This window comes from Phalangium opilio, unplaced genomic scaffold (assembly GCF_054372755.1).
Source record: "Phalangium opilio isolate 3A_F unplaced genomic scaffold, DU_Popi_V2 ptg000209l_1, whole genome shotgun sequence".
NCBI lineage: Eukaryota > Metazoa > Arthropoda > Arachnida > Opiliones > Phalangiidae > Phalangium > Phalangium opilio.
The window spans coordinates 1,896,735-1,920,416 of record NW_028324217.1 but is presented as its reverse complement, the minus strand read 5'-3'; the positions used below and the strand labels follow the sequence as shown (position 1 = coordinate 1,920,416).

Below are 23,682 nucleotides of genomic sequence, written 5' to 3'. Positions count from 1 at the left end.
AAATTTCAAGCACTTATTTCCAGCACTGATACAATATAATAAAAAACTGAACTGAACTGATTTATGTCCAGAATTTCAAGTACTTATTTCCAGCACAGAAAGAATTTCACCCCCTCCTGTAGCAGACAAGGCCCCTTCCAATTCCATTACTAGTTTTTCACCGACGTTGACAACATGGGTAAGCAAATCTCAATCCTAATTAATCTGCAATTAATAATAAAATACTGAAATAATTATCAAGTTAAACCTTAATTAACATCTCAATTTAACGTCTCGCATATGTATTAAACTTAGAAATTTAGTTTAAATTATAATAATAATACTTTCAAATACAATCATCTTAAGCCTTGCCAATGAATACAATACACGCTTACTATTAAACAAATTGCTAATTAATTTTTAATTATTTTAATTGCAGGTAAACCCAGGGGACTTCGTACGGCTCGTAAGCATCGTAACCATCGTAGAGAGCAAAGATGGCACGATAAAGATTTCAAAAAAGCTCATTTGGGAACAAGATGGAAGGCCAATCCTTTCGGAGGTGCTTCCCATGCAAAGGGAATTGTTCTTGAGAAAGTGTAAGTTTAATTAAAACTAATAAAGACTTACCACAGTCTAATAATGACTTTTAAACAGTGGTGTTGAAGCTAAACAGCCTAACTCTGCTATTCGTAAGTGTGTCAGGGTTCAATTGATCAAGAATGGAAAGAAAATCACAGCATTCGTACCAAGAGACGGTTGCTTAAATTACATTGAAGTAAGTTTATATTTATGTTTAATTAACCATTTTAACTTAAGTTTTACATTAAATTAACCATTTTAACTTAAGTTTTACATTAAATTAACCATTTTAACTTAGGTTTTACATTAAATTAACCATTTTAACTTTAGTTTTACATTAAATTAACCATTTTAACTTGAGTTTTACATTAAATTAACCATTTTAACTTGAGTTTTACATTAAATTAACCATTTTAACTTGAGTTTTACATTAAATTAACCATTTTAACTTGAGTTTTACATTAAGTTAACCATTTTAACTTGAGTTTTATGCCTCATTAACCATTTTAACTTAAGTTTTATACCTCATTAACCATTTTAACTTAAGTTTTATACCTCATTAACCATTTTAACTGAAGTTTAACACTTAATTAACCATTTTAACTTAAGTTTAACACTTAATTAACCATTTTAACTTAAGTTTAACACTTAATTAACCATTTTAACTTAAGTTTAACACTTCATTAACCATTTTAACTTAAGTTTAACACTTCATTAACCATTTTAACTTAAGTTTAACACTTCATTAACCATTTTAACTTAATTTTAACACTTGATTAACATTTTTAACTTAAGTTTAACACTTGATTAACAATTTTAACTGAAGTTTAACACTTCATTAACAATTTTAAACACTTTATTAGGAAAATGACGAAGTTTTGGTGGCTGGATTTGGCCGAAAGGGTCATGCTGTTGGAGATATTCCTGGTGTCCGTTTCAAGGTAGTTAAAGTAGCGAATGTATCCCTACTTGCTTTGTATAAAGAAAAGAAAGAAAGACCACGTTCTTAAACTTTATTTGTAAAAGGAAAAAAAAATGTTTTCAAGAAATTAAATAAATAAACAAGTTTCTTGGAAAATGTTGTGTATTTTATTGACATTGACAATGAATTAGTATTTACATAATGTTTAATGTAACAGTTAATTAGGAACTCTTTTTTATCGATCTGCATCATCGGATTTGTCGGGAATTTCTTCTATTAGAGGTTTTGTGTTTGTATTTGTTTCATCTTCAGATTCACTTGCATCTGATACTTCAGATTCATCATCATCATCATCATCTTCTGTTAATTCATCTTCCGATTCTTCCTCATTATTTGGTAGAAATGTTTCATCATCGGAGTTTTCCGAATCACTAGATGATGGTGGTTCTTCAAATAAAGAGATATTCTAGGAAATTTACATAAAATAATTAATCAATCTTAATTAATTTAGGGTTAAATTAAAGTTAAATTAAGTACATACCATTTCAATAATTTTATCACAACCTTCAATGTTTTCTATGTTTAACTCCGATTCTGATTTTTCTTTTAGTTTATTTTGAGCTTCAAGCATTTGTGGTAGCAGTTTTTTAACTTTGGATAAAGCTAAGATTCGATTAAATTTTAATGGTTATTAATTTTAATCAAATCTAAATATAATTAATTAATTAACTTACATTCGCATTTCATTTGAAATGTCTTAAGAGCTCCTTTATCTTGTTTTTGTAAAGTGTGTAACACGTGTTCACCCTCTGCAAAAAAAAACCAAACCAAGGCTTAACTTTCAACAACTTTTTAAAGTAATTTATTTAATTTACCTGATACGTATTCGGATTTAAGCAAATCCTTGGATGTTTTCAACACGTTATTCGTGTTAATTTCTTTTATGTTTTGCATTTCAATAGAAAAATAATTATGTTTTCATTACCGACGTATGGGTTTTTAAAATTAAATATTTGCCAAAGTTGAACTTGCAACACTGTCAAATATGACCTCTATTTTGATTGGCTGTCAATCCTCATCGGCGGCGGCCATTTTTGTTTTGAAAAATAATACAAAATGGCCGCAGGGTTTGTGGAAAATTTGAGGTGTACGTAACGTAACGTTACGGTTTTTCGCGTTGTTTTTGACGTTTTAAACGCATCATCGTACAAGTTTTAATTATAAAATTAATAGATTTACTTTTAAATCATCTACGTAATTATTGTTTAATCGTTTATCGTTCGTATTTTTGGGAATAAACATTGTGTATCGTTGTTTGTGCGTGTATGAAGTTTTTAATAGACAAAGGCCTAAGGTTCAGGGCCGAAAAACAACAATAGACGAAAGCATGAAGAATCAAGAATAAAATGAGGTAATTGAAATTAAAGAATTAAGAGGAAAAACCAGTTGCCATCCTCAAAAACAAAAGCCTATCATTATCTCTCGGAATTCGAGGAATTGACGCTTCTTTCAGCGACATAAACCTTATTGAATGAAACATTTTATGAGCTTATTGTTACGGTAACGTTACTCGTTAGATCTATTATTAAAATAGATCTAACTATGTGGACACCAACTAAAAATAAGAAATTTGGTGTTGGTACGTTAATCTAAGTGTTTTATTAATTATTTAACGATCAAATTAATGATTATTTTCACTCTAAAGTAATTTATAACTATGATGGTAATTGCAAGTATGGATTGGCACTTGAAATTGGTGAAACTGTTCAAATTCTGGAAGAATGCGGTGGAGGGTGGTTTAGGGGTTATTCCACTAGGAAAAAATCAATTAAGGGTATTTTCCCCGCCTCTGTAGTTTGTTTACGAGCTTTTCATATCATAAATGAGGGGTACGTGTACCCAAATATCTTTAATTAAAATTTGCATTATAACTTAAGTTTAATCATGTACAGTTTGTTTGAGACTGTGGTCCCGGTTGAGGATCCAACTGTTAGGGAAGTAACGTGCGTTTTAAGAGAATGGCACACTATTTGGAAGAAACTTTTTATAAAACATGAAATTCAGCTATTTCAACGTTTACAAAAAGTCATGAGGGATCTTATAGAGATGAGAAGGCAACTAATAATTGGCACGCTAACTCAGGATCAAATGAATGAAAGGAAAGCTAGAATAACTGCCAAAATTGATTGGGGAAACCGGTAAAAATTGTTTAAATAACGCCCCCTTCAGGGTTCGTACACGACCTGGAAAACCTGGAAAAGTCAGGGAAATTGAAAATGGGCCTAAAAGGTCAGGGAAAAGTCAGGGAAATTTAAAATTGGACCTAAAAAGTCAGGGAAATGTCAGGGAAAAATATATTGGAAGGAAATTTAAAGTATAATGGTGATCAGAAAAATATTTTTGAGATTTGAGCAAAGCCCCAAATTCGCAGAGCTCGCTTCGCTCGCTCAGGTTATTTATGATTTACTTTAAATTAAATTTAAACGAATTAATTGGCTAATTTTTATAAAAATAACTCGTGCAAAAATTATTTGAGTGAATATAGATTGGTTTTCATATACGTTCGCCATGTACGTTATTGCAAATGGTCAGGGAAATTTGTGGAATTTAGTCAGGGAAAACCTGGAAAAGTCAGGGAATTTCATTCCAAAAATTTTGTACGAACCCTGCCCTTGAATCTTAGTCTTAAATCTTAAAGAAATCTGTATCTCAATTACAGATATTTAGGTTTAGATCTGGTGCCAAGAGTCGACAATGAAGTTGTTGAACCTGACAGTTTAAGTCCCGTAGAACTTTATAAAGTTCACCTTGAAAGTGCAGAGAGCGTGACGGGACCTTTAGGAAGGGGAACTGTTAAAAAAAAGGACCCGCAGGCGGGTATCGTAACTCATCATATCTTCATCCGAATGCGGGACTTCATTTACGTTCTGGGTGAAGAAGTAGAACTACATTTTTCGCTTTACGATACTCAGCAGGCTGAGTTTATTAGCGAACGATATCTAGTCCGTTTAAGCAAATTTGGCCAGTCAAATTTTGTGGAAAAATTGAATAGTCATTGCACAATTTTCACCGTAATGAGTTGATGTCGTTAACGGAAAGAGTTTCTTTCTGTTTGTTTGTTTTAATGACGATTTTCTTTAGGATTTGGGGAACGCCGATCTAACGAGAGACATATATATAGTTGTTCATATCATTAGAATAGGCCGAATGCTAAATGATAGCAAGAAATCAACTTCCCAGTCCTATAGGAGGCCTTACGGATGCGCCGTGCTCAATATAACCGAAGTTCTCTCGGAAAAATCCGATTCTATGATGGCTGAGGAAAGAGAATACACTATGAAAATTCATATGTAAGATTTATATTCGAATTTGGACTCGGAAAACAGGTTTGCGCGACCGAGTACTCGAACTGGGGCTCGGAAAACGGGTTTGTGCGACCGCGTACTCGAACTGGGGCTCGGAAAACCGGTTGAGAGACCGGGGACTTGGACTGGGACTCGGAAAACGGGTTGCGCGACCGAGTACTCTGACTGGGGCTCGGAAAACCGGTTGAGCGACCGAGTACTCTGACTGGGGCTCGGAAAACGGGTTGCGCGATCGAGTACTCGGACTGGGACTCGGAAAATACGTTTAAGCGACCGAGAACTCGGACTGGGGCTCGGAAAACAGGTTGCGCGACCGAGTACTCGAATTTGGACTCAAAAACAGGTTTGCGCGACCGAGTACTCGAATTTGGACTCAAAAACAGGTTTGCGCGACCGAGTACTCGAATTTGGACTCAAAAACAGGTTTGCGCGACCGAGTACTCGAATTTGGACTCAAAAAACAGGTTGCGCGACCGAGTATTTGGACTGGGACTCGGAAAACAGGTTTCGAGATCGAGTACTCGGACTGGGACTCGGAAAACGGGTTGCGCGACCGAGTACCTAAAAATTAGGACTCTTACACCTTAAATTTATACTTAATCAACACCCCCACATTTTTTATTTCGTTTTCATCCATTTTAGGTGCAATGAAAACGATTTTCACCAATTACACGAACTCATAATTAAAAAACAAAACAACAAGTACAATTTATTATCGGGACAACCAAATTACGGATTAGTTTTGGGCATTCGAATGTTACACGGGGATTTAAACCAACTATGCCAAGAAAGCCCATTACTCTTTAAGAACGTCTCTATTACGCGTAAACGCGGGTTTTCTGACGTCATCATGCCGGGAGATGTTCGAAATGATCTGTATTTCGCTTTGGAACGCGGGGATTTTGAAAAAGGGGGGAAATCAACGGGAAAAAACATCGAAGCCTCTGTTTATCTACTGAATTTTGATGGACAACTTTTAGAGGTTTGTAATTAATTAGTAGTTAAGGGTGTACAGATTGACATTCATCCAAGATGGCTGCCATCTGTCTGTATGGTTAAAATTAGAGATTAAAGAATGGTTTTGGTTACGTTTTTGCTATCAGAAATGTATCAGTATTGGTTCTGGTCAAGAAAATGTTTCCGACTATCAAAGTCTAGTCTTGTATCATAATAACGCCCCGAGATGGTCAGATCTGATTAAGGTTAGTTGAAAACTCAACCCTGTCTTCAAACGTTATTACAAAGTGTTTGGTAGGCTTATGTGGGTACGCGAGTTCGAGTCCGAGTCCCGTGAATCCAATTTTTCGGACTCGGATTCGAAAAATAAGATTGGGGACTCGGGATTTCTAATCCTAAGAATCGGGACTCGGTATTTCTAATCCTAAGAATCGGGACTCGGGTTTGAAACTTCTAAGAATCGGGACTCGGGTTTGAAACTTCTAAGAATCGGGACTCGGGTTCGAAACTTCTAAGAATCGGGACTCGGGTTCGAAACTTCTAAGAATCGGGACTCGGGTTCGAAACTTCTAAGAATCGGGACTCGGGTTCGAAACTTCTAAGAATCGGGACTCGGGTTCGAAACTTCTAAGAATCGGGACTCGGGTTCGAAACTTCTAAGAATCGGGACTCGGGTTCGAAACTTCTAAGAATCGGGACTCGGGTTCGAAACTTCTAAGAATCGGGACTTGGGTTCGAAAATTCTAAGAATCGGGACTCGGGTTCGAAAATTCTAAGAATCGAGACTCGGTACATATAATCCTAAGAATCGGGAGTCGCGTTTCTAATCCCTAAGAATCGGGAGTCGGATTTTTAAACCCTAAGAATCGGGAGTCGGATTTTTAAACCCTAAGAATCGGGAGTCGGATTTTTAATCCCTAAGAATCGGAACTCGGATTTCTAATCCTAAGAATCGGAACTCGGATTTTTAAACCCTAAGAATCGGAACTCGGATTTTTAAACCCTAAGAATCGGAACTCGGATTTTTAAACCCTAAGAATCGGAACTCGGATTTTTAAACCCTAAGAATCGGAACTCGGATTTTTAAACCCTAAGAATCGGAACTCGGATTTTTAAACCCTAAGAATCGGAACTCGGCATTTCTAATCCTAACAATCGGGACTCGGCATTTCTAATCCTAACAATCGGGACTCGGCATTTCTAAAACCTAAGAATCGGGACTCGGGATTCCAAACCCAAAAATCGGGACTCGGATTCGGAAACCTAAGAATTGGGACTCGCACGCCTGTAGCGTTTAGTTCGAACCCTCAAAATATAATGGCATTAAAATTCAACTCGTCATTGTTTAGCTCGCAATTCCTATTGAAAAATTTGACGGCGCTCATGTAAGGATAGAATATCGTCATTGTTCGAGTATGTTAATTTCTTTTTCCCATCATACCCTGATCCCGATTAAATTAAAATACTTATTTTAAATTAATTTAATTCCATCCGCGATGGCGGTGGAAAAGCTCGAGATCGGGAGAAAAAACTACTCGGTTTTTCGTGCATTCATTTAATGGATAGTAAAGGAACCATTCTCAGTAACGGAGTTCACGAACTTTACGTGTACAAATGCGAAGATAGATCGAAACTTCAAGACCCTAAAAATTATTTAAACCTTCCGTCGGGTCCTAAAGAAGGTAGTACAGTCGTAACACCCGGAAGTTCTAGCGTCAATCAGTCGCTATCGGCAACTTTAAGTAGTTTGGGACTGTTCCCGAGAAGTTCCAGGGAAACAGTCTACATTAGAACGCTGCTTTGTTCTACGAAGTTGACGCAAAACGGTGACGTCTTGTCGCTGTTAAAATGGAAGGATCATCCCGATCATATTCAAGATACCTTGAATAAAGTTATGAAGCTTGACGGAGAGGAAATCGTTAAAGTAGGCGTGTCTGTCCTAAATTGGTTTTTGTTGCTAATTTTGACGTTTTTTTGGTGGCAGTTTTTGCAGGATATATTGGACTCTCTTTTTTCAATGTTTTCCACAAGTGATGGTAACTCGACGACGCATTCCGGACTCGTTTTCAAAGTTTTAGTTCATATTTTTAGTTTACTGGAGGGTAGCCGCTACGAACATTTCAAACCAGTTATGGATACCTACATAACAGCTCATTTTGCAGCCGCTTTAGTTTACAAGTAAAGTTTTCAATGTGTTTCGCGCATAGTTCTTGATGTTTTCCCCAAAGTTTGCTGTGTTTTTCGTATAGTGATTGATGTTTTTCGCATAGTTATTGATGTTTTTCGCATAGTTGTTGACGTTTTTCGTATAGTTTTTGATGTGTTTCGCATAGGTTTTGATGTTTTTCGCATAGTTTTTGATGTTTTTCGCATAGTTCTTGATGTTTTTCCCAATGTTTGCAGTGTTTTTCGTATAGTTATTGATGTTTTTCGCATAGTGATTGACGTTTTTCGCATAGTTTTTGATGTTATACGCATAGTTTTTGATGTTATACGCATAGTTATTGATGTTATACGCATAGTTATTGATGTTATACGCATATTTTTTGATGTTTTTCGCATAGTTATTGACGTTTTTCGCATAGTTTTTGACGTTTTTCGCATAGTTATTGACGTTTTTCGCATAGTTTTTGACGTTTTTCGCATAGTTATTGACGTTTTTCGCATAGTTATTGACGTTTTTCGCGTAGTTGTTGACGTTTTTCGCGTAGTTGTTGACGTTTTTCGCGTAGTTGTTGACGTTTTTCGCGTAGTTGTTGACGTTTTTCGCGTAGTTGTTGACGTTTTTCGCGTAGTTGTTGACGTTTTTCGCGTAGTTGTTGACGATTTTCGCGTAGTTGTTGACGTTTTTCGCGTAGTTGTTGACGATTTTCGCGTAGTTGTTGACGATTTTCGCGTAGTTGTTGACGATTTTCGCGTAGTTGTTGACGCTTTTCGCAGTTTTTGACGTTTTTCGCGTAGTTTTTGACGTTTTTCGCGTAGTTTTTGACGCTTTTCGCAGTTTTTGACGTTTTTCGCATAGTTATTGACGTTTTTCGCATAGTTATTGACGTTTTTCGCATAGTTATTGACGTTTTTCGCATAGTTATCAATAGTTTTGACGCGCTTTTAAATGTTTTTGACACGGTTTTTAATGTTTTTGACGCTGTTTTTAATGTTTTTCATTAAGTTTGTAATGCTTCTCACGAAGTTTGCACAAAGCTTGAAAGTGTTTCAGTTCTCGTAACTTTTCTCAATTGAATCTGCTGGTTATTTTTTAGGGGTCTAATAAGCTGCGTGAAACATTGCGCGGACTTGGTTCGCGACACCGAGCAACAAGAATCGATTCACAAGTGCTTCCTATCGCTCGAGTACATTTTCAAGTTCATAATCCAATCCAGGGTTCTTTTTGCTCGGGCCACCGGAGATCAAAACGAAGAAGCCTTTAGGTTGGATCTACACGAGCTCTTTCATTCCTTCAATCGAATGTTGACCTTACCTAGTGAACCCTTACCCTCTGACGTAAGTACCACCCCTTTTTATTAATCTTAGATTTAACCCATTAAGGGCTTGTTATTGTTAGTTACACATAGATACGCGTCCAAAATGGCCGCCATAAGTACTTGTTAGTAGTATTGACCATACAGATAGACATTCGTCCAAGATGGCCGCCATCATATGTAGAATTTCTTTAGATTTAACCAATTAAGCGCTTGTTAGTAGTGGTGACCATACAGATTGAAATTCGTCCAAGATGGCCGCCTTTGCTAGTATTTTTTTTTTTTTTTTTTTTCAGAAAATCTATTGTCTTTGAGCTAGAACGTGTAGTTTTTAAGCCTTGGCATAATTGAGCACTCGGTTTTGGTTATAAAATACTCGGTTATTAATTTGATGGCTCAAAAGTTGGAGCTTTTGAGTACTCGGTTATTAATTTGATGGCTCAGAGTTGGAGCTTTTGAGTACTCGGTTATTAATTTGATGGCTCAGAGTTGGAGCTTTTGAGTACTCGGTTATTAATTTGATGGCTCAGAGTTGGTGCTTTTGAGTACTCGGTTATTAATTTGATGGCTCAAAAGTTGGAGCTTTTGAGTACTCGGTTATTAATTTGATGGCTCAGAGTTGGTGCTTTTGAGTACTCGGTTATTAATTTGATGGCTCAGAGTTGGAGCTTTTGAGTACTCGGTTATTAATTTGATGGCTCAGAGTTGGTGCTTTTGAGAACTCGGTTGTTAATTTGATGGCTCAGAGTTGGAGCTTTTTTTAAGCCTTGGCATAATTGAGCACTCGGTTTTGGTTATAAAATACTCGGTTATTAATTTGATGGCTCAAAAGTTGGTGCTTTTGAGTACTCGGTTATTAATTTGATGGCTCAGAGTTGGAGCTTTTGAGTACTCGGTTATTAATTTGATGGCTCAGAGTTGGAGCTTTTGAGTACTCGGTTATTAATTTGATGGCTCAAAAGTTGGAGCTTTTGAGTACTCGGTTATTAATTTGATGGCTCAGAGTTGGTGCTTTTGAGTACTCGGTTATTAATTTGATGGCTCAGAGTTGGTGCTTTTGAGAACTCGGTTGTTAATTTGATGGCTCAGAGTTGGAGCTTTTGAGAACTCGGTTGTTAATTTGATGGCTCAGAGTTGGAGCTTTTGAGTACTCGGTTATTAATTTGATGGCTCAGAGTTGGTGCTTTTGAGAACTCGGTTGTTAATTTGATGGCTCAGAGTTGGAGCTTTTTTTAAGCCTTGGCATAATTGAGCACTCGGTTTTGGTTATAAAATACTCGGTTATTAATTTGATGGCTCAAAAGTTGGTGCTTTTGAGTACTCGGTTATTAATTTGATGGCTCAGAGTTGGAGCTTTTGAGTACTCGGTTATTAATTTGATGGCTCAGAGTTGGAGCTTTTGAGTACTCGGTTATTAATTTGATGGCTCAGAGTTGGTGCTTTTGAGTACTCGGTTATTAATTTGATGGCTCAGAGTTGGTGCTTTTGAGTACTCGGTTATTAATTTGATGGCTCAGAGTTGGAGCTTTTGAGTACTCGGTTTTAGAATTGATGAGATTGAGTATTCGGTTATAAAATTGATGAGTTTGAATACTCGGTTATAAAATGTATAACTCAAAGCTGTAAAATTGAGTACTCGGTCATAAAACGAGCGACGTGTTTGCGTTTTTTCTTAATAGAACTCCACGTCAATTTTGGCTAATCAAGTTGCGTTGGTGAACAGTCTCGGTCCACTTTTCGAGCAACTTTTGAAAGTCATGACGCATTCCGAAGTGACTCGAATAATCAAAATGACATTGGAGGGTCTCTCCTATTCAACAATGAGCGGTGGTGGAAATATAAATATCTCGGACCAAATTGTACCTCAATTAGCCACGGCCAAATTGAAATGCATCTTGCATCTCATTAAGGGACCAGTTTTTAGGGAAGCCACGTCACGTTCCGAGTTGATGGAAATCATCGTGACGCACTTGCAACTTCACTTAGTCCCCAATAAACCCGATATGGCTCATTGCGCCGAGATTATCGGGGAAATTATTACGTTTCTACAACATTTGAAAGACGGCAAAGATCATTTGAGATGTAAACCCGTTAGACGAAATAGTAGCGCGACTGCCGGACAATTGTCGCATTTTAAAGAGAAACCTATCACCAATATCGCGGGAATTAACCGGGATCTTGATATATTAGTCATGGGACTCGTGGAAACACTCTTGGATTGCGTGAAACAAGTTGATAGGACTTCGTCAACCGCCGTAAGTGTTTCTGAGGGTTCATACAAACCTGGAAAATAAAATCAGGAAAATAAATAGTTGACAAAAACCTCAGGGAAAACTCAGGGAAATTTAGAATTTTTAGTAAAATTCAGGGAAATCAGGGAATTTTGCGTCAAACAGGGGCCGAGTGATTAAGGAAAATGTTCGTGAACATCCCCTCCATAGGATTAACATTACACCCAACTTTGGAGGCTCGTAACTCTGGTTATATTAGAGATACGGAGATGTCCTTCGAGTAAGTTATAGTCCTATTTTTCCCCCATCCAACAATACTAAAAACTTGGGGCTACGACAAACAGGGGCCGAGTAATTAAGCAAAACGTAAACAAACAACCCCCCTCCATAGGAATAGCATTAGACCCAACTTTGGAGGCTCATAACTCTGGTTCAATTAGAGATACGGGGATGTCCTTTGAGTATGTTATAGTCCAATTTGTCCCCCATCCAACCATACTAAAAACTTAGGGCTACGACAAACAGGGGCCGAGTAATTAAGCAAAACGTAAACAAACAACCCCCCTCCATAGGAATAGCATTAGACCCAACTTTGGAGGCTCATAACTCTGGTTCAATTAGAGATACGGGGATGTCCTTTGAGTATGTTATAGTCCAATTTGTCCCCGCCTCCCCTCCTTCGTTAACATTTGCTCCATGTAGGGGAAAACACCTGGAAATCTCAGGGAAATTTGTTTTCCAAAAGTTGTATGAACCCTGGTTTCTAATTGGTTTTTGTCGCGTCTTCGTAAGAAATACCATCGGTAAGTTGTTGGTTGGGGTCTTTTTGTACACCATTAGGGTCTTATTGTCGCTTGCCTTATCGGCTTGCTACGTTTGATGGAACAACAACATTATTGTCATCTTTGGGAGAAGTTTACTGACGCTAAATATCGTAGAGAACCCGGGAAAGCCAATCAACAATCGCTAAGTGATTTTTTGCTGCTGGTTTTTAATGTCTTTAGAGAAATGGTTCGGGAGGATGTTTTCCCACCGGATTGGATGGTTATGAGAATGGTTGATAATCAGTAGGTTTTTCGGACTTTAGCCTAGGTTTTGTATGTTGTAGGTATTTTAATTTTAATGGGGGAATTGTTTTAGCGTCATACTTTGTTCCCTGCAAGAATTTTCTCAACCTTTAACAACGGATTTTCTGGATGGAAATGCGTTTAATAAACAGGTATGTTAGTTGGGACAAGGCTTAGGAAATTTGCTAGACAAGGCTTAGGAAGTTTGCTAGACAAGGCTTAGAAAGTTTTATAGCCGAGGCTTAGAAAGTTTTATAGCCGAGGCTTAGGAAGTTTTATAGCCGAGGCTTACGAAGTTTTATAGCCGAGGCTTACGAAGTTTTATAGCCGAGGCTTACGAAGTTTTATAGCCGAGGCTTAGGAAGTTTGCTAGACAAGGCTTAGGAAGGTTTATAGCCGAGGCTTTGGAAGTTTTATAGCCGAGGCTTAGGAAGTTCCATAGCCGAGGCTTAGGAAGTTTTATAGCCGAGGCTTAGGAAGTTAGCGAGACGAGGCTTAATATATTTAGCATTTTCGCTAGGCATGGCTTATGTTATTTGGGAAGGTCGCTAGATAAGGCTTAGGATGTTTAGAAAATTTGCCACACAAGACTTAGCAAGTTTAGAAATTGCGCGAGACAAGGCTTAGGATGTTTAGGAAGTTTGCTAGACAAGGCTTAGGAAGTTTGCTAGACAAGGCTTAGGAAGTTTGCTAGACAAGGCTTAGGAAGTTTGCTAGACAAGGCTTAGGAAGTTCGCTAGACAAGGCTTAGGAAGTTCGCTAGACAAGGCTTAGGAAGTTCGCTAGACAAGGCTTAGGAAGTTCGCTAGACAAGGCTTAGGAAGTTCGCTAGACAAGGCTTAGGAAGTTCGCTAGACAAGGCTTAGGAAGTTCGCTAGACAAGGCTTAGGAAGTTCGCTAGACAAGGCTTAGGAAGTTCGCTAGACAAGGCTTAGGAAGTTCGCTAGACAAGGCTTAGGAAGTTCGCTAGACAAGGCTTAAGATGAAGTAGAATAGGATGAGGAATATCGATAGACAAGGCTTAAAGTTAAGACTAATTCCGTTCGTTTTGGCTATTGTTCTTGCTCAGTTATGGAGTAGCTTTTTCATGCTATCTGTGGCGTTCCTTACGCAACCCGCACTCCAAATGGAAACATTCTCGGAAGCGAAACGCGATAAAATCAGCGAGAAATACGGCGATATGCGCGTACTGATGGGATTCCAAATACTATCCATGTGGGACAAATTGGGTGAAAACAAAGCTCATTTTATCCCGGCCATGGTGGGACCTTTCCTCGAAGTGACGCTTGTTCCCGAAGCTGAACTTCGCAAGGCAACTTTACCCATATTTTTCGATATGATGGACTCCGAACAACGAGCTAGCGGAAGTTTCAAGCAAGTCGAGTCGGAACTAATCGATAAACTGGACATTCTGATCAGCGAAAATAAGGGAGATGACGAATACCGACAACTATTCAATACAATGTAAGTTTAAATTAATTTTAATTTAATTTAAAGCTTGGTGCGCTTTGGTTATTATGTTTTTTAATAATTACTAACCCTTTCCAACGCTGCTTTTTTGTTAAAACTATGTTTAAAGGGAGCATTTGAGTTCTGTGTAAGATATTAATTAATTAATTTATACGATTTAGTTTTATGGTTTTTTGGGTTGGTTTTAATTGATTTTAAGGGTTTTTTAACGGCAACAGTTTATTGGAAAGAGTTCGTACTAGTGATCCTATTTGGAAGGAGAATGGAATTGCTTTCATTAATTCCATTACGAGATTGCTAGAACGGTTACTCGATTACCGAAACGTCATGGAGGGTGAAGAAAATCAGGATAAAAGAATGAGCTGCACTGTTAATTTATTGGTATGTTCATATTGTTTAAGCATACTTTGGTCTATAATCCGCGCTAAGCCTACTTTTGTCTATTATCGATGTTAAGCCTACTTTAGTCTATAATCGACCCTAAGCCTACTTTAGTCTATAATCGGCTCTAAGCCTACTTTGGTCTAAAATCGGCCCTAAGCCTACTTGGTTTCGGTCTATATTCCGCGCTAAGCCTACTTCGGTCTGTAATCGGCGTTAAGACTACTTTGGTCTATAATCCGCGCTAAGCCTAGTTTGGTCTATAATCGACGCTAAGCCTAGTTTGGTCTACAATCGACGCTAAGCCTACTTTGGTCTACAATCGACGCTAAGCCTACTTTGGTCTATAATCCGCGCTAAGCCTACTTTGGTCTATAATCGACCCTAAGCCTACTTTGGTCTATAATCGACCCTAAGCCTACTTTGGTCTATAATCGACCCTAAGCCTACTTTGGTCTATAATCGACCCTAAGCCTACTTTGGTCTATAATCCGTGCTAAGACTACTTTGGTCTATAATCGACGCTAAGCCTAGTTTGACTTATAATCGACGCTAAGCCTAGTTTGACTTATAATCGACGCTAAGCCTACTTTGACCTATAATCGACGTTAAGCCTACTTTGACCTATAATCGACGCTAAGCCTACTTTGGTCTATAATCGACGCTAAGCCTACTTTGTTCTACTATCGACGCTAAGCCTACTTTGTTCTACTATCGACGCTAAGCCTATACTTTGGTCTAATTCACTGGAATTAACCTAAAACAAGCTGTTTTTCAAACCCTCTTCAGAACTTCTACAAAAATGAAATAAACAGGAAAGAAATGTACATACGGTACATTTATAAACTTTGTGATCTACATTTACCGGCTGAAAATTATACCGAAGCATCTTTCACTTTAAAATTACACGCTGATTTACTGAGTTGGTCTAATAATGCCTTGCCCGCTGATCAAAGATACCCTCAACAACCGGAATGGAAGCGAAAAGAATCTCTTTACCTTAAAATAATAGAATATTTCGACAAAGGAAAGGTAAGTTAATCTTAATCCTAAGCCTTTGCTTTCAAAAAGAAAACGTGATTTTTGGCCTAAAAATTAATTTTAAATTAAAACAAAATTAAAACAGTGTTGGGAGGAGGGAATTGAACTGTGTAAGGAACTCGCGAATCTCTACGAACGTCAATTGTTCAATTATTCAAAACTTAGTTCGATTCTTAAGACGCAAGCGCGATTTTTTGATAATATTTTAACTCAATTACGACCTGAACCGGAATATTTCCGAGTTGGATTTTACGGATTAAGTTTTCCACTATTTTTACGCGTAAGTTGATTGGTTATGAACAAAATTTGAACACTACTCCGTTGTCTGAACCATTTGGTATCGTTTAGAATAAGGTTTTCGTCTATCGTGGCTTAGAATACGAAAGAATCGGAGCTTTTACTCAAAGATTACAAACTGAATTCCCTCATGCACAAATTTTAATGAAAAATACGCCTCCAGATGATAGTATCGTAAATTCTGATAACCAATGTAAGTTTTAAGAAATGTAGCTTTGGTTATAGAATTTGTGGTAATTGATTAGGTTTTTAATTGGCTGCAGATATTCAAATCTGCAATGTTAAGCCTATTCCGGTTTTAAGACCGGAGTTTGAAGCTCACGATGTTCCGGAGAAAATCTTAAGTTATTATTTAGTCAATGAAGTCAATACTTTTCTATTTGATCGACCAATTCATAAGGGACCTGTTGATAAAGATAACGAATTCAAGGTACGTTATTTTGGCCTATTTTCACACTGAACTAACCTATTTTTGGCCTATTTTCTCACGAAGCCTTTTTTGATCTATTTTCTCGCTAGGCCTATTTTCTCCATAAATGGACTAACCTATTTAGACCTATTTTCTCGTCAAGACTGACCGTGTTTTTGGCCTATTTTCTCGATAGACTGACCGTGTTTTTGGCCTATTTTCTCGATACTGACCGTGTTTTTGGTCTATTTTCTCGATAGACTGACTGTGTTTTTGGTCTATTTTCTCGATAGACTGACTGTGTTTTTGGTCTATTTTCTCGATAGACTGACTGTGTTTTTGGTCTATTTTCTCGATAGACTGACTGTGTTTTTGGTCTATTTTCTCGATAGACTGACTGTGTTTTTGGTCTATTTTCTCGATAGACTGACCGTGTTTTTGGTCTTTTCTCGATAGACTGACCGTGTTTTTGGCCTATTTTCTCGCTACAACTAACCTATTTAGGCCTATTTTCTCGCTAAGACTAACCTATTTAGGTCTATTTTCTCGGTCAAACTAACCTATTAGGCCTATTTTCTCGCTAAGACTAACCTATTTAGGCCTTATTTATCGCTAGACTAACATATTAGGCCTATTTTCTCAATAAAACTAATCTATTTAGACCTATTTTCTCGCCAAAACTAACCTATTTAGACCTATTTTCTCGATAAAACTAACCTATTAGGCCTATTTTCACGATAAAACTAACAGATTTAGGCCTATTTTCTCGATAAAACTAACCTATTAGGCCTATTTTCACGATAAAACTAACAGATTTAGGCCTATTTTCTCGATAAAACTAACCTATTAGGCCTATTTTCACGATAAAACTAACAGATTTAGGCCTATTTTCTCGATAAAACTAACCTATTAGGCCTATTTTCACGATAAAACTAACAGATTTAGGCCTATTTTCTCGATAAAACTAACCTATTTCCTAATTAAACTAACCTATTTTTGGCCTACCTTTTTTTTTTAAATTGAAAATCCGCGCAGAGTTTATGGATTGAACGAACTACTTTGGTTACCGCCTCTCACTTGCCAGGGATTCTAAGATGGTTTGAAGTTATAGAAAAACGAACGGAGGAATTAACACCAATCTGTCACGCTTGCGAAAGTGTTCAACAAATGAACAAAGAACTACGATCCCTAATAACCCAATACACGAGCGACCCTAGACGTTCTATAAGTCCCTTAAGTATGAGACTTCAAGGCGTCATCGAAGCCGCGGTTAACGGAGGAATTGCAAAGTACCAAGAAGCCTTTTTCCATCCTGATTTCGCCCTGAAGAATCCTGAACAATCGGACAAAATGGCCCGACTGAAATCTTTGATCTTGGAACAAGTTCAGATTTTGGACGGTGGACTTTCCCTTCATGGACGTTTAGCCCCGCCTGATGTTCAACCTCTACAACGTCGACTAGTTGACCGTTTTGCTATAATGAAACAAAGCATACGCGAAGCTAGTTCCCCCAATATGGCGGCGCGATTAGGTAATAGAAGAGCTACAACTGGGGATATTTCCACACCTTCTGGTGGTACTCATGATGTTTTAAACGAACCTTTTATAAGAAGGCCATCCATTGTCAAGTAAGTAATAAGAGTACTTCTTTGTTCTTTTAAGCCTTGGCGCCTAAATCTCGGGTTTTTTAAGCCTCGTGGCCTAAGACGCGGTTCTTTTTAAGCCTCGTGGCCTAAACAGCGGTTCTTTTTAAGCCTCGTGGCCTAAGACGGGGTTCTTTTTAAGCCTCGTGGCCTAAACCGGGGTTCTTTTTAAGCCTCGTGGCCTAAACCGGGGTTCTTTTTAAGCCTCGTGGCCTAAACCAGGGTTCTTTTTAAGCCTCGTGGCCTAAACCGCTGGTTTTTTAAGCCTCGTGGCCTAAACCGCTGGTTTTTTAAGCCTCGTGGCCTAAAACGCGGTTCTTTAAGCCTCGTGGCCTAAACCGCGGTTTTTTTTAGCCTCGTGGCCTAAATCGCGGTTCTTTTTAAGCCTCTTGGCCTAAGACGCGGGTTTATTACGCCTCGTGGCCTAAACCGCGGGTTTTTTAAGCCTCGTGGCCTAAACCGTGGGTTTTTTAAGCCTCGTGGCCTAAACCGCGGTTTATTTTAAACCTTGGCGCCTATGAAGCGGTTTTAAGCCTTGGAATCTTAATTATCATACAGCACACCACTTCCACCGATTCCAAGTGGTGAGATACTGGTTGTCCCTAAAAAATTATCGCCTGAACCGACTGGAAGTACCAGATCCTCGTCGTCAGGGTCTTCTAGCATCTACGGACATTTTCTTCCTGAGGTTTCTGACGATGAGGATATTTATAGTCGGCCCCAAACTGATTATAGCGACGGTACTATAAGTTTCGGTATTGGAACTGTTAGAACGGGAATACCTCAACAATTTCCAACTGTAGGACGCGTTCAACCTTTAGGCGTCTCTACACCACCTCCTTTACCAACTAGACCCAGATCAGTGGCGCTTAGTAGCTCACCCCAAGATGGAAGGGTTAGTTGAATTACTAATTACCACTTTCGAGCATAAGTTCATAAGATATGTTCCATCCATAAGTTTGTTTAATTAATCTCTGGTAACTTAGAAACTGGAGCTTGTAATTTTGAAGTGATTGAAGTAGGTCATAGATTCAGGGTAAGGCGGCGCTGTCAAAGGCTTAGGTAGTGTCATATTTATGGAGCATATCTTATAAACTTAGCCATCGTTTCTAGGCCTAGCTTTTAAAGTAACTCAAAAACCAAACAGATTGGTAGTTATCGAACAACTTCGGTTCGAATACAATCATCTCATCATGTTGAACATCAGGCCATGGATGATGGTTACGCGTCATTGCCTTCAAACGTACGATTAGGGCCTCAACACGCCCCGCCTCCATTACCCCCGCCCCCTTTACGAAGTTGTCTTAGTCCCAGACCAGCGGCAACTCCCGTAGATTCCTTACTCGGGATATCAGTCGCGACTACGCCAGGATCAGTATGCGAATCTCTCTTTTCTCCGGTTTCTTGTCACCCTCCTTCGCATCCACCACCATTGGCCTTACCACCATCTTTAATATCGAACAATGGAGGACAAGCAATGTCGCGAATGAGTTGGTCTGAACCGAGTTACAATATAGCCGTTGATAATGAATCGTCACCACCTCCATTACCACCTAGAGGTAAGTAACTTGGGTAATTGGATGACACATTTGAGGGAAATAGGTGCGCTAACTGTGGAACGGTTCAGGTCTGGTGGGGCGCTAGAAATGGGGGAAGAATACTCGGAAAAATGGCGGGCAGTCTACTTCAGACGAATCACGCCATTTTTCCGACTATTCCTCCCCCATTTCTAGCGACCCACCGGACCTGAACTGTCCCACAGTTAACGCGCTTATTTCTCTCAGATTTCGCATCCTTCCCCCATCATAAGGTAAGTCATGGGGATGTTTTTGTTTTTATTTATCTTAAGGATCGGAAAAGAAATCTCAAAATAATTACGTTGAAGAAAATAAACCAGCTTTGCCTCGACGACTCATGAAAAAAGTAATTTTTCTGTTTAGTTTCTTTGTCTGTGAAGTTTCGTGGTTTTTGTGTATTTATTGTTCGTTTTTTATTTGATGACTGTTTTGTTGGTGGAAATTTGTCATGTTTAGCAACTTTTTTATGACTATTTGCGGTTTTAAACCTTGGTTTGTCTGTCACCAACTATCATGCCTTGGTATGTCACTTTAAGCCTTTGTCAATTTGTCCCATTTGCTTTTTAACCGTTTTTCTGGGGGTTTTCACATTATTTTATTATTACTGTTTAACTAAAATAAGATACTAAGACTATAGTACCAAATTTGCATTTTTTACGATTTCCCGTAAGCCTTAGTTAAATTATTAAGCCTAGACACCAAACTTTGAAGTTTACCGTAAGCCTTGTTCAAATAATTAAGCCTAGGCATCAAATTTGAACTTTTCCATAAGCCTTTGTCAAATTATTCAGCCTTGGCATCAAATTTGAACTTTTCCATAAACCTTGGTCAAATTATTAAAACCGAGACATCAAATTTGAGTTTTCCTTAAGCCTCGGTCAAATTATTAAAACCGAGACATCAAATTTTAATTTTTACGTAATAACTTCATGAAGTATTTAAGCCTTGGCTTTGAAATTGAAGGAAGATTTTTCCATAAGCCTTGGTTAATTTATTTTTTTGCATGTTAAAATTTACGATAATCCCTTGCAAGTTGCATGAACCATTATTTTAAGCCTTGCCCCGCACTTTCTCTTTTTTTCTCTCCCACACACTTATAGCTTTATTCAATGGATTTAACTATATAAACAAAAAAAAATACATGTATAAATTGTTGAAAAGGCTTCGGCACCGGCCTTGATTACTTCCCCGCAGGACACGGTGCTATTACCTGTTGAAATTGAAGACCCAGTTTCACCTACACCGGGAAATTACAGCATACCCGCTAACTCTGAACAACAACAACAGCAGCTGTCTTCCATACCCCCACCGTTACCTTCAAAGAAAATGTCAGCTAGTAACGCAGCCAGTGGCGCAGTTAGCCCTTCTACGCCAAATTGCACCCCAAACCATTCACCAACTACTACTACTATGCCTACTTCCACTAATTTTGATATTTTAGAAACAAATGATTTGAATTCGGTTGAAATTAACGAAAGTACCGAGGCTTAGCCTAGGCCTAAATCAGGTAATTTTATTTTCTTTAGTTTTAGTTTTAGGCTTAGGCTTAGGCTTATATTTTAAAAGGCAACAAATACAAAAGTACCGAGGCTTAGCCTAGGCCTAAATCAGGTAATTTTATTCTCTTTAGTTTTAGTTTTAGGCTTAGGCTTAGGCTTATATTTTAAAAGGCACCGAAAGTACCGAGGCTTAGCCTAGGCCTAAATCAGGTAATTTTATTTTCTTAAGTTTTAGGCTTAGGCTTAGGCTTATATTTTAAAAGGCAACAAAAGTACCGAGGCTTAGCCTAGGCCTAAATCAGGTAATTTTATTTTCTTTAGTTTTAGTTTTAGGCTTAGGCTTATGTTTTAAAAGGCAACGAAAGTACCGAGGCTTAGCCTAGGCCTAAAGGCTAAATCAGGTAATTTTATTTTCTTTAGTTTTAGTTTTAGGCTTAGGCTTATTTTTTAAAAGGCAGCGATTGAAAGATTAATTAACAAACTAAAGAGAGATTAAATATTTTAAAAGTATTATCTTTATAGGCCTAAATGGGGGTAATGACCAATGAGAGAGATTTTTGGGAAATTTACGGAAATTGAAAATTAAGAAAAATAGTCCTAATTTTGGCGTCTTCCTCATATTTTTAAAATTAAATAGACGAGTTTGAAAGTAAATTAGTTAAACTTTTGATAGAACAAAAAGAAATAATGAAATTTCGTAGAAAAATGATGGTCTTCTTAGGATAAATTTTAGAAATATTGGAAAATAAAGTAAAAATAGGCTTAGTAATTTTATATATTAGAGTTTTAATTTGTGGTAATTAATGAATTTAGAAAGAAATTAATTAAGACTGAAATGAATAAGGGAAGATTTATTTAACTCGTTTTTCGTTAGGCTTAGCTTGCGATCTCTGATTTGGTTACGTAATGTATTAGGTCTATTTTTGTTACCCTTAAGCTAACCAAGGCCTAAAATAATTAAGGATAGTAAAATTTAAAGTTAAAATGCCCCAAAATTTTAAAGTAATCATGGTTAGGTTGGGGTTTCAAATTAATTAAAGTATTAGGCCTATTTTTGTTACCCCTGAGCTAAGCCTAAAAATTTCAAAAAAGCCAAGGGTTAATTCTTAACTGAATAATTAAGCAGCCAATTCAGTATTTTATTATCATCAAAATTTTATTATTTTGCCATTTTATTTTAGTAAAGTTATATATTTTTATTAAATTATCCCAAAAATACTTCCCTAATTTGAAATTTAATAAAAAATAAACCTGCAACTCTAGCGGCATTATGATAAATAGATAAATTAATTTTTTTAGTCAAATTTATGTAAATATATTTTTCGGGGTCGAAATTTTTAAAAAAAATATGTGGATGTTTCTGAAGGATCGATGGTGGGTTTTTTGGTATAAAACGTAATGTTGTAAATATTATATTTCTTTAAAAAAAACAAACTAACAAACAAATAAACAAACCAAATACAAAAAAAACGCAAGTAAATATAGTAAACTATAAAAATAAATATAAACGTCACATAATTTTGTAACAATTTTCTCAACCACAAGAAAAAAAAATATCGTAACAATTTTGATTTTTCTATATATTTGAAAATTAAAGGGGATAAAATTTTAAAATCTTCTAAAAATTTGATAGGTCTTAGTTGCGTACTTGTAAAATATTGGTAGATGTAAAAAGATATATAGGAAATTTGCACACTTCGAACAATAATATGAACTTTAATTCATATATACACTTAAGCCTAGGCCTAATTTAGCAGTTAGAACTTGAGTCAGAGTCAATAATACCTTTTGCAGCTCTTTACGACAATGCTATGCTAAGCCTAACTAGGCGGGACGGGAGTTTCAAGGTCGAAGTTAAGCCTAATATGGGAAAAATATATTCAAATTCAAATTTAGGCTTAACGGACTTCAGTTTCAAGGTCAAAGTTAAGCCTAATATGGGGAAAATATATTCAAATTCAAATTGAATCTTTAAACTAAATGTTACAGGCATTCTAGGTTTTTTTTACATGACATAAATTGGTTTATTGGAGATTGATTTTTTTATATATTTTCCGATTTGTAACCGAAAAAAAACTACCCTAAGTTTTAAGCTATTATAAAGTATAAAAATAACTATGATAAATTAAATTTTTTTAGTCAAATCTTATATTTTTCGTAAATATTATTTTATTATAGGCATATAGTTATAAACTTTGTATAATAATTATGTATTTAAACTTTAAAAAAATGTATATTATTTTAAAAAATTGTGATTTAATTGCTTCTTTGGAGGAACGTCTGACGAGTGCAGCCATTTAATTTTACACGATTTTGTACTTAATTATTTTTATCCGTATTATCTACAAATTAATTAATTAATTTTAAATCTGGATTAAAAAGAATTCCCTTATGGGCTTAATTATCTGATAGATTTCTATAGCCTATATTTATTAATTAGTTTTTCCAAATTTGTATTTGAGTGCTCTAGTGCCAATTATAGTTAAAAAAAAGCCTGTTTAATATGAAAAATACCACCTAAAAATTAATAACTAATTCTTAAACTAAATGACATTAGCCAGTCAAAAATAAATCAATTATGAGTAATATATAGCCATTACATTGTATAAAAATATACTAAGAAATATAGCAACGCTGGATTTTTACGACATTCCAATGTTTTATGTACTACTTTTGTGTATTTATTGAACATGGATCGTTATAAAAGTATTTGTAATTAATTTCTAGTGTTTTATTTTACGATCTTCAAGTTGATTTTTCCCGCCATATTTCTCCATCCATCC

The 23,682-nt window shown here is 36.8% G+C and overlaps 3 protein-coding genes across 15 annotated transcripts; 2 read left to right on the top strand and 1 right to left on the bottom strand.

Moving 5' to 3' along the window:
- The first annotated feature begins 24 nt into the window (after positions 1-24).
- RpS23 (ribosomal protein S23) lies at positions 25-1,639 on the top strand. The gene is made up of 4 exons (XM_089854480.1): positions 25-178; positions 419-578; positions 637-757; positions 1,425-1,639. The coding sequence occupies exons 1-4, from the start codon at positions 175-177 to the stop codon at positions 1,569-1,571; spliced, it is 432 nt and encodes a 143-aa protein (XP_089710606.1). The 5' UTR covers positions 25-174; the 3' UTR covers positions 1,572-1,639.
- Positions 1,628-2,543, bottom strand: LOC149618285 (uncharacterized). The gene is made up of 4 exons (XM_089854476.1): positions 2,359-2,543; positions 2,218-2,292; positions 2,025-2,146; positions 1,628-1,949 (listed from the first exon to the last, which is right to left on the bottom strand). The coding sequence occupies exons 1-4, from the start codon at positions 2,435-2,437 to the stop codon at positions 1,719-1,721; spliced, it is 507 nt and encodes a 168-aa protein (XP_089710602.1). The 5' UTR covers positions 2,438-2,543; the 3' UTR covers positions 1,628-1,718.
- Positions 2,544-2,608: 65 nt separating this feature from the next.
- Positions 2,609-23,619, top strand: spg (dedicator of cytokinesis spg). Of its 13 annotated transcripts, none has more exons than XR_016375264.1 (28): positions 2,609-3,122; positions 3,189-3,372; positions 3,436-3,681; positions 4,203-4,554; positions 4,625-4,833; positions 5,491-5,830; positions 5,952-6,050; positions 7,155-7,219; positions 7,306-7,729; positions 7,790-7,983; positions 9,066-9,306; positions 10,964-11,539; positions 12,356-12,582; positions 12,656-12,734; positions 13,652-14,046; positions 14,162-14,179; positions 14,271-14,433; positions 15,223-15,465; positions 15,560-15,754; positions 15,823-15,964; positions 16,035-16,201; positions 17,216-17,808; positions 18,382-18,718; positions 18,971-19,382; positions 19,673-19,746; positions 20,562-20,932; positions 21,141-21,162; positions 21,255-23,619. XR_016375264.1 is itself a non-coding variant. In XM_089854425.1 (27 exons), exons 2-27 carry the CDS (start codon positions 3,086-3,088, stop codon positions 20,889-20,891), a joined length of 6,342 nt encoding a protein of 2,113 aa, XP_089710551.1. In that variant the 5' UTR covers positions 2,609-2,894; positions 2,997-3,085; the 3' UTR covers positions 20,892-23,619. The 13 variants fall into 13 exon arrangements, 10 of the variants coding, with proteins under 10 accessions (XP_089710551.1, XP_089710550.1, XP_089710548.1 ...); XR_016375265.1 differs by lacking the exon at positions 21,141-21,162 and adding an exon at positions 21,049-21,109 and having other exon boundaries at positions 21,301-23,619; XR_016375263.1 differs by lacking the exon at positions 21,141-21,162 and having other exon boundaries at positions 20,562-21,109; positions 21,301-23,619.
- Positions 23,620-23,682: the final 63 nt, after the last annotated feature.

Coding starts and splice junctions, on each gene's coding strand:
- RpS23 (XM_089854480.1), top strand. Junction 579..636: donor GGAATTGTTCTTGAGAAAGT/GTAAGTTTAATT, acceptor ACTTTTAAACAG/TGGTGTTGAAGCTAAACAGC. Junction 758..1,424: donor GTTGCTTAAATTACATTGAA/GTAAGTTTATAT, acceptor ACACTTTATTAG/GAAAATGACGAAGTTTTGGT.
- LOC149618285 (XM_089854476.1), bottom strand. CDS start 2,437: ATGCAAAACATAAAAGAAATTAACACGAATAACGTGTTGAAAACATCC. Junction 2,147..2,217: donor ATTTCAAATGAAATGCGAAT/GTAAGTTAATTA, acceptor ATCGAATCTTAG/CTTTATCCAAAGTTAAAAAA. Junction 1,950..2,024: donor GTGATAAAATTATTGAAATG/GTATGTACTTAA, acceptor TAAATTTCCTAG/AATATCTCTTTATTTGAAGA.
- spg (XM_089854425.1), top strand. CDS start 3,086: ATGTGGACACCAACTAAAAATAAGAAATTTGGTGTTG. Junction 3,123..3,188: donor AAATAAGAAATTTGGTGTTG/GTACGTTAATCT, acceptor TTCACTCTAAAG/TAATTTATAACTATGATGGT. Junction 7,220..7,305: donor GAATATCGTCATTGTTCGAG/TATGTTAATTTC, acceptor CATCCGCGATGG/CGGTGGAAAAGCTCGAGATC.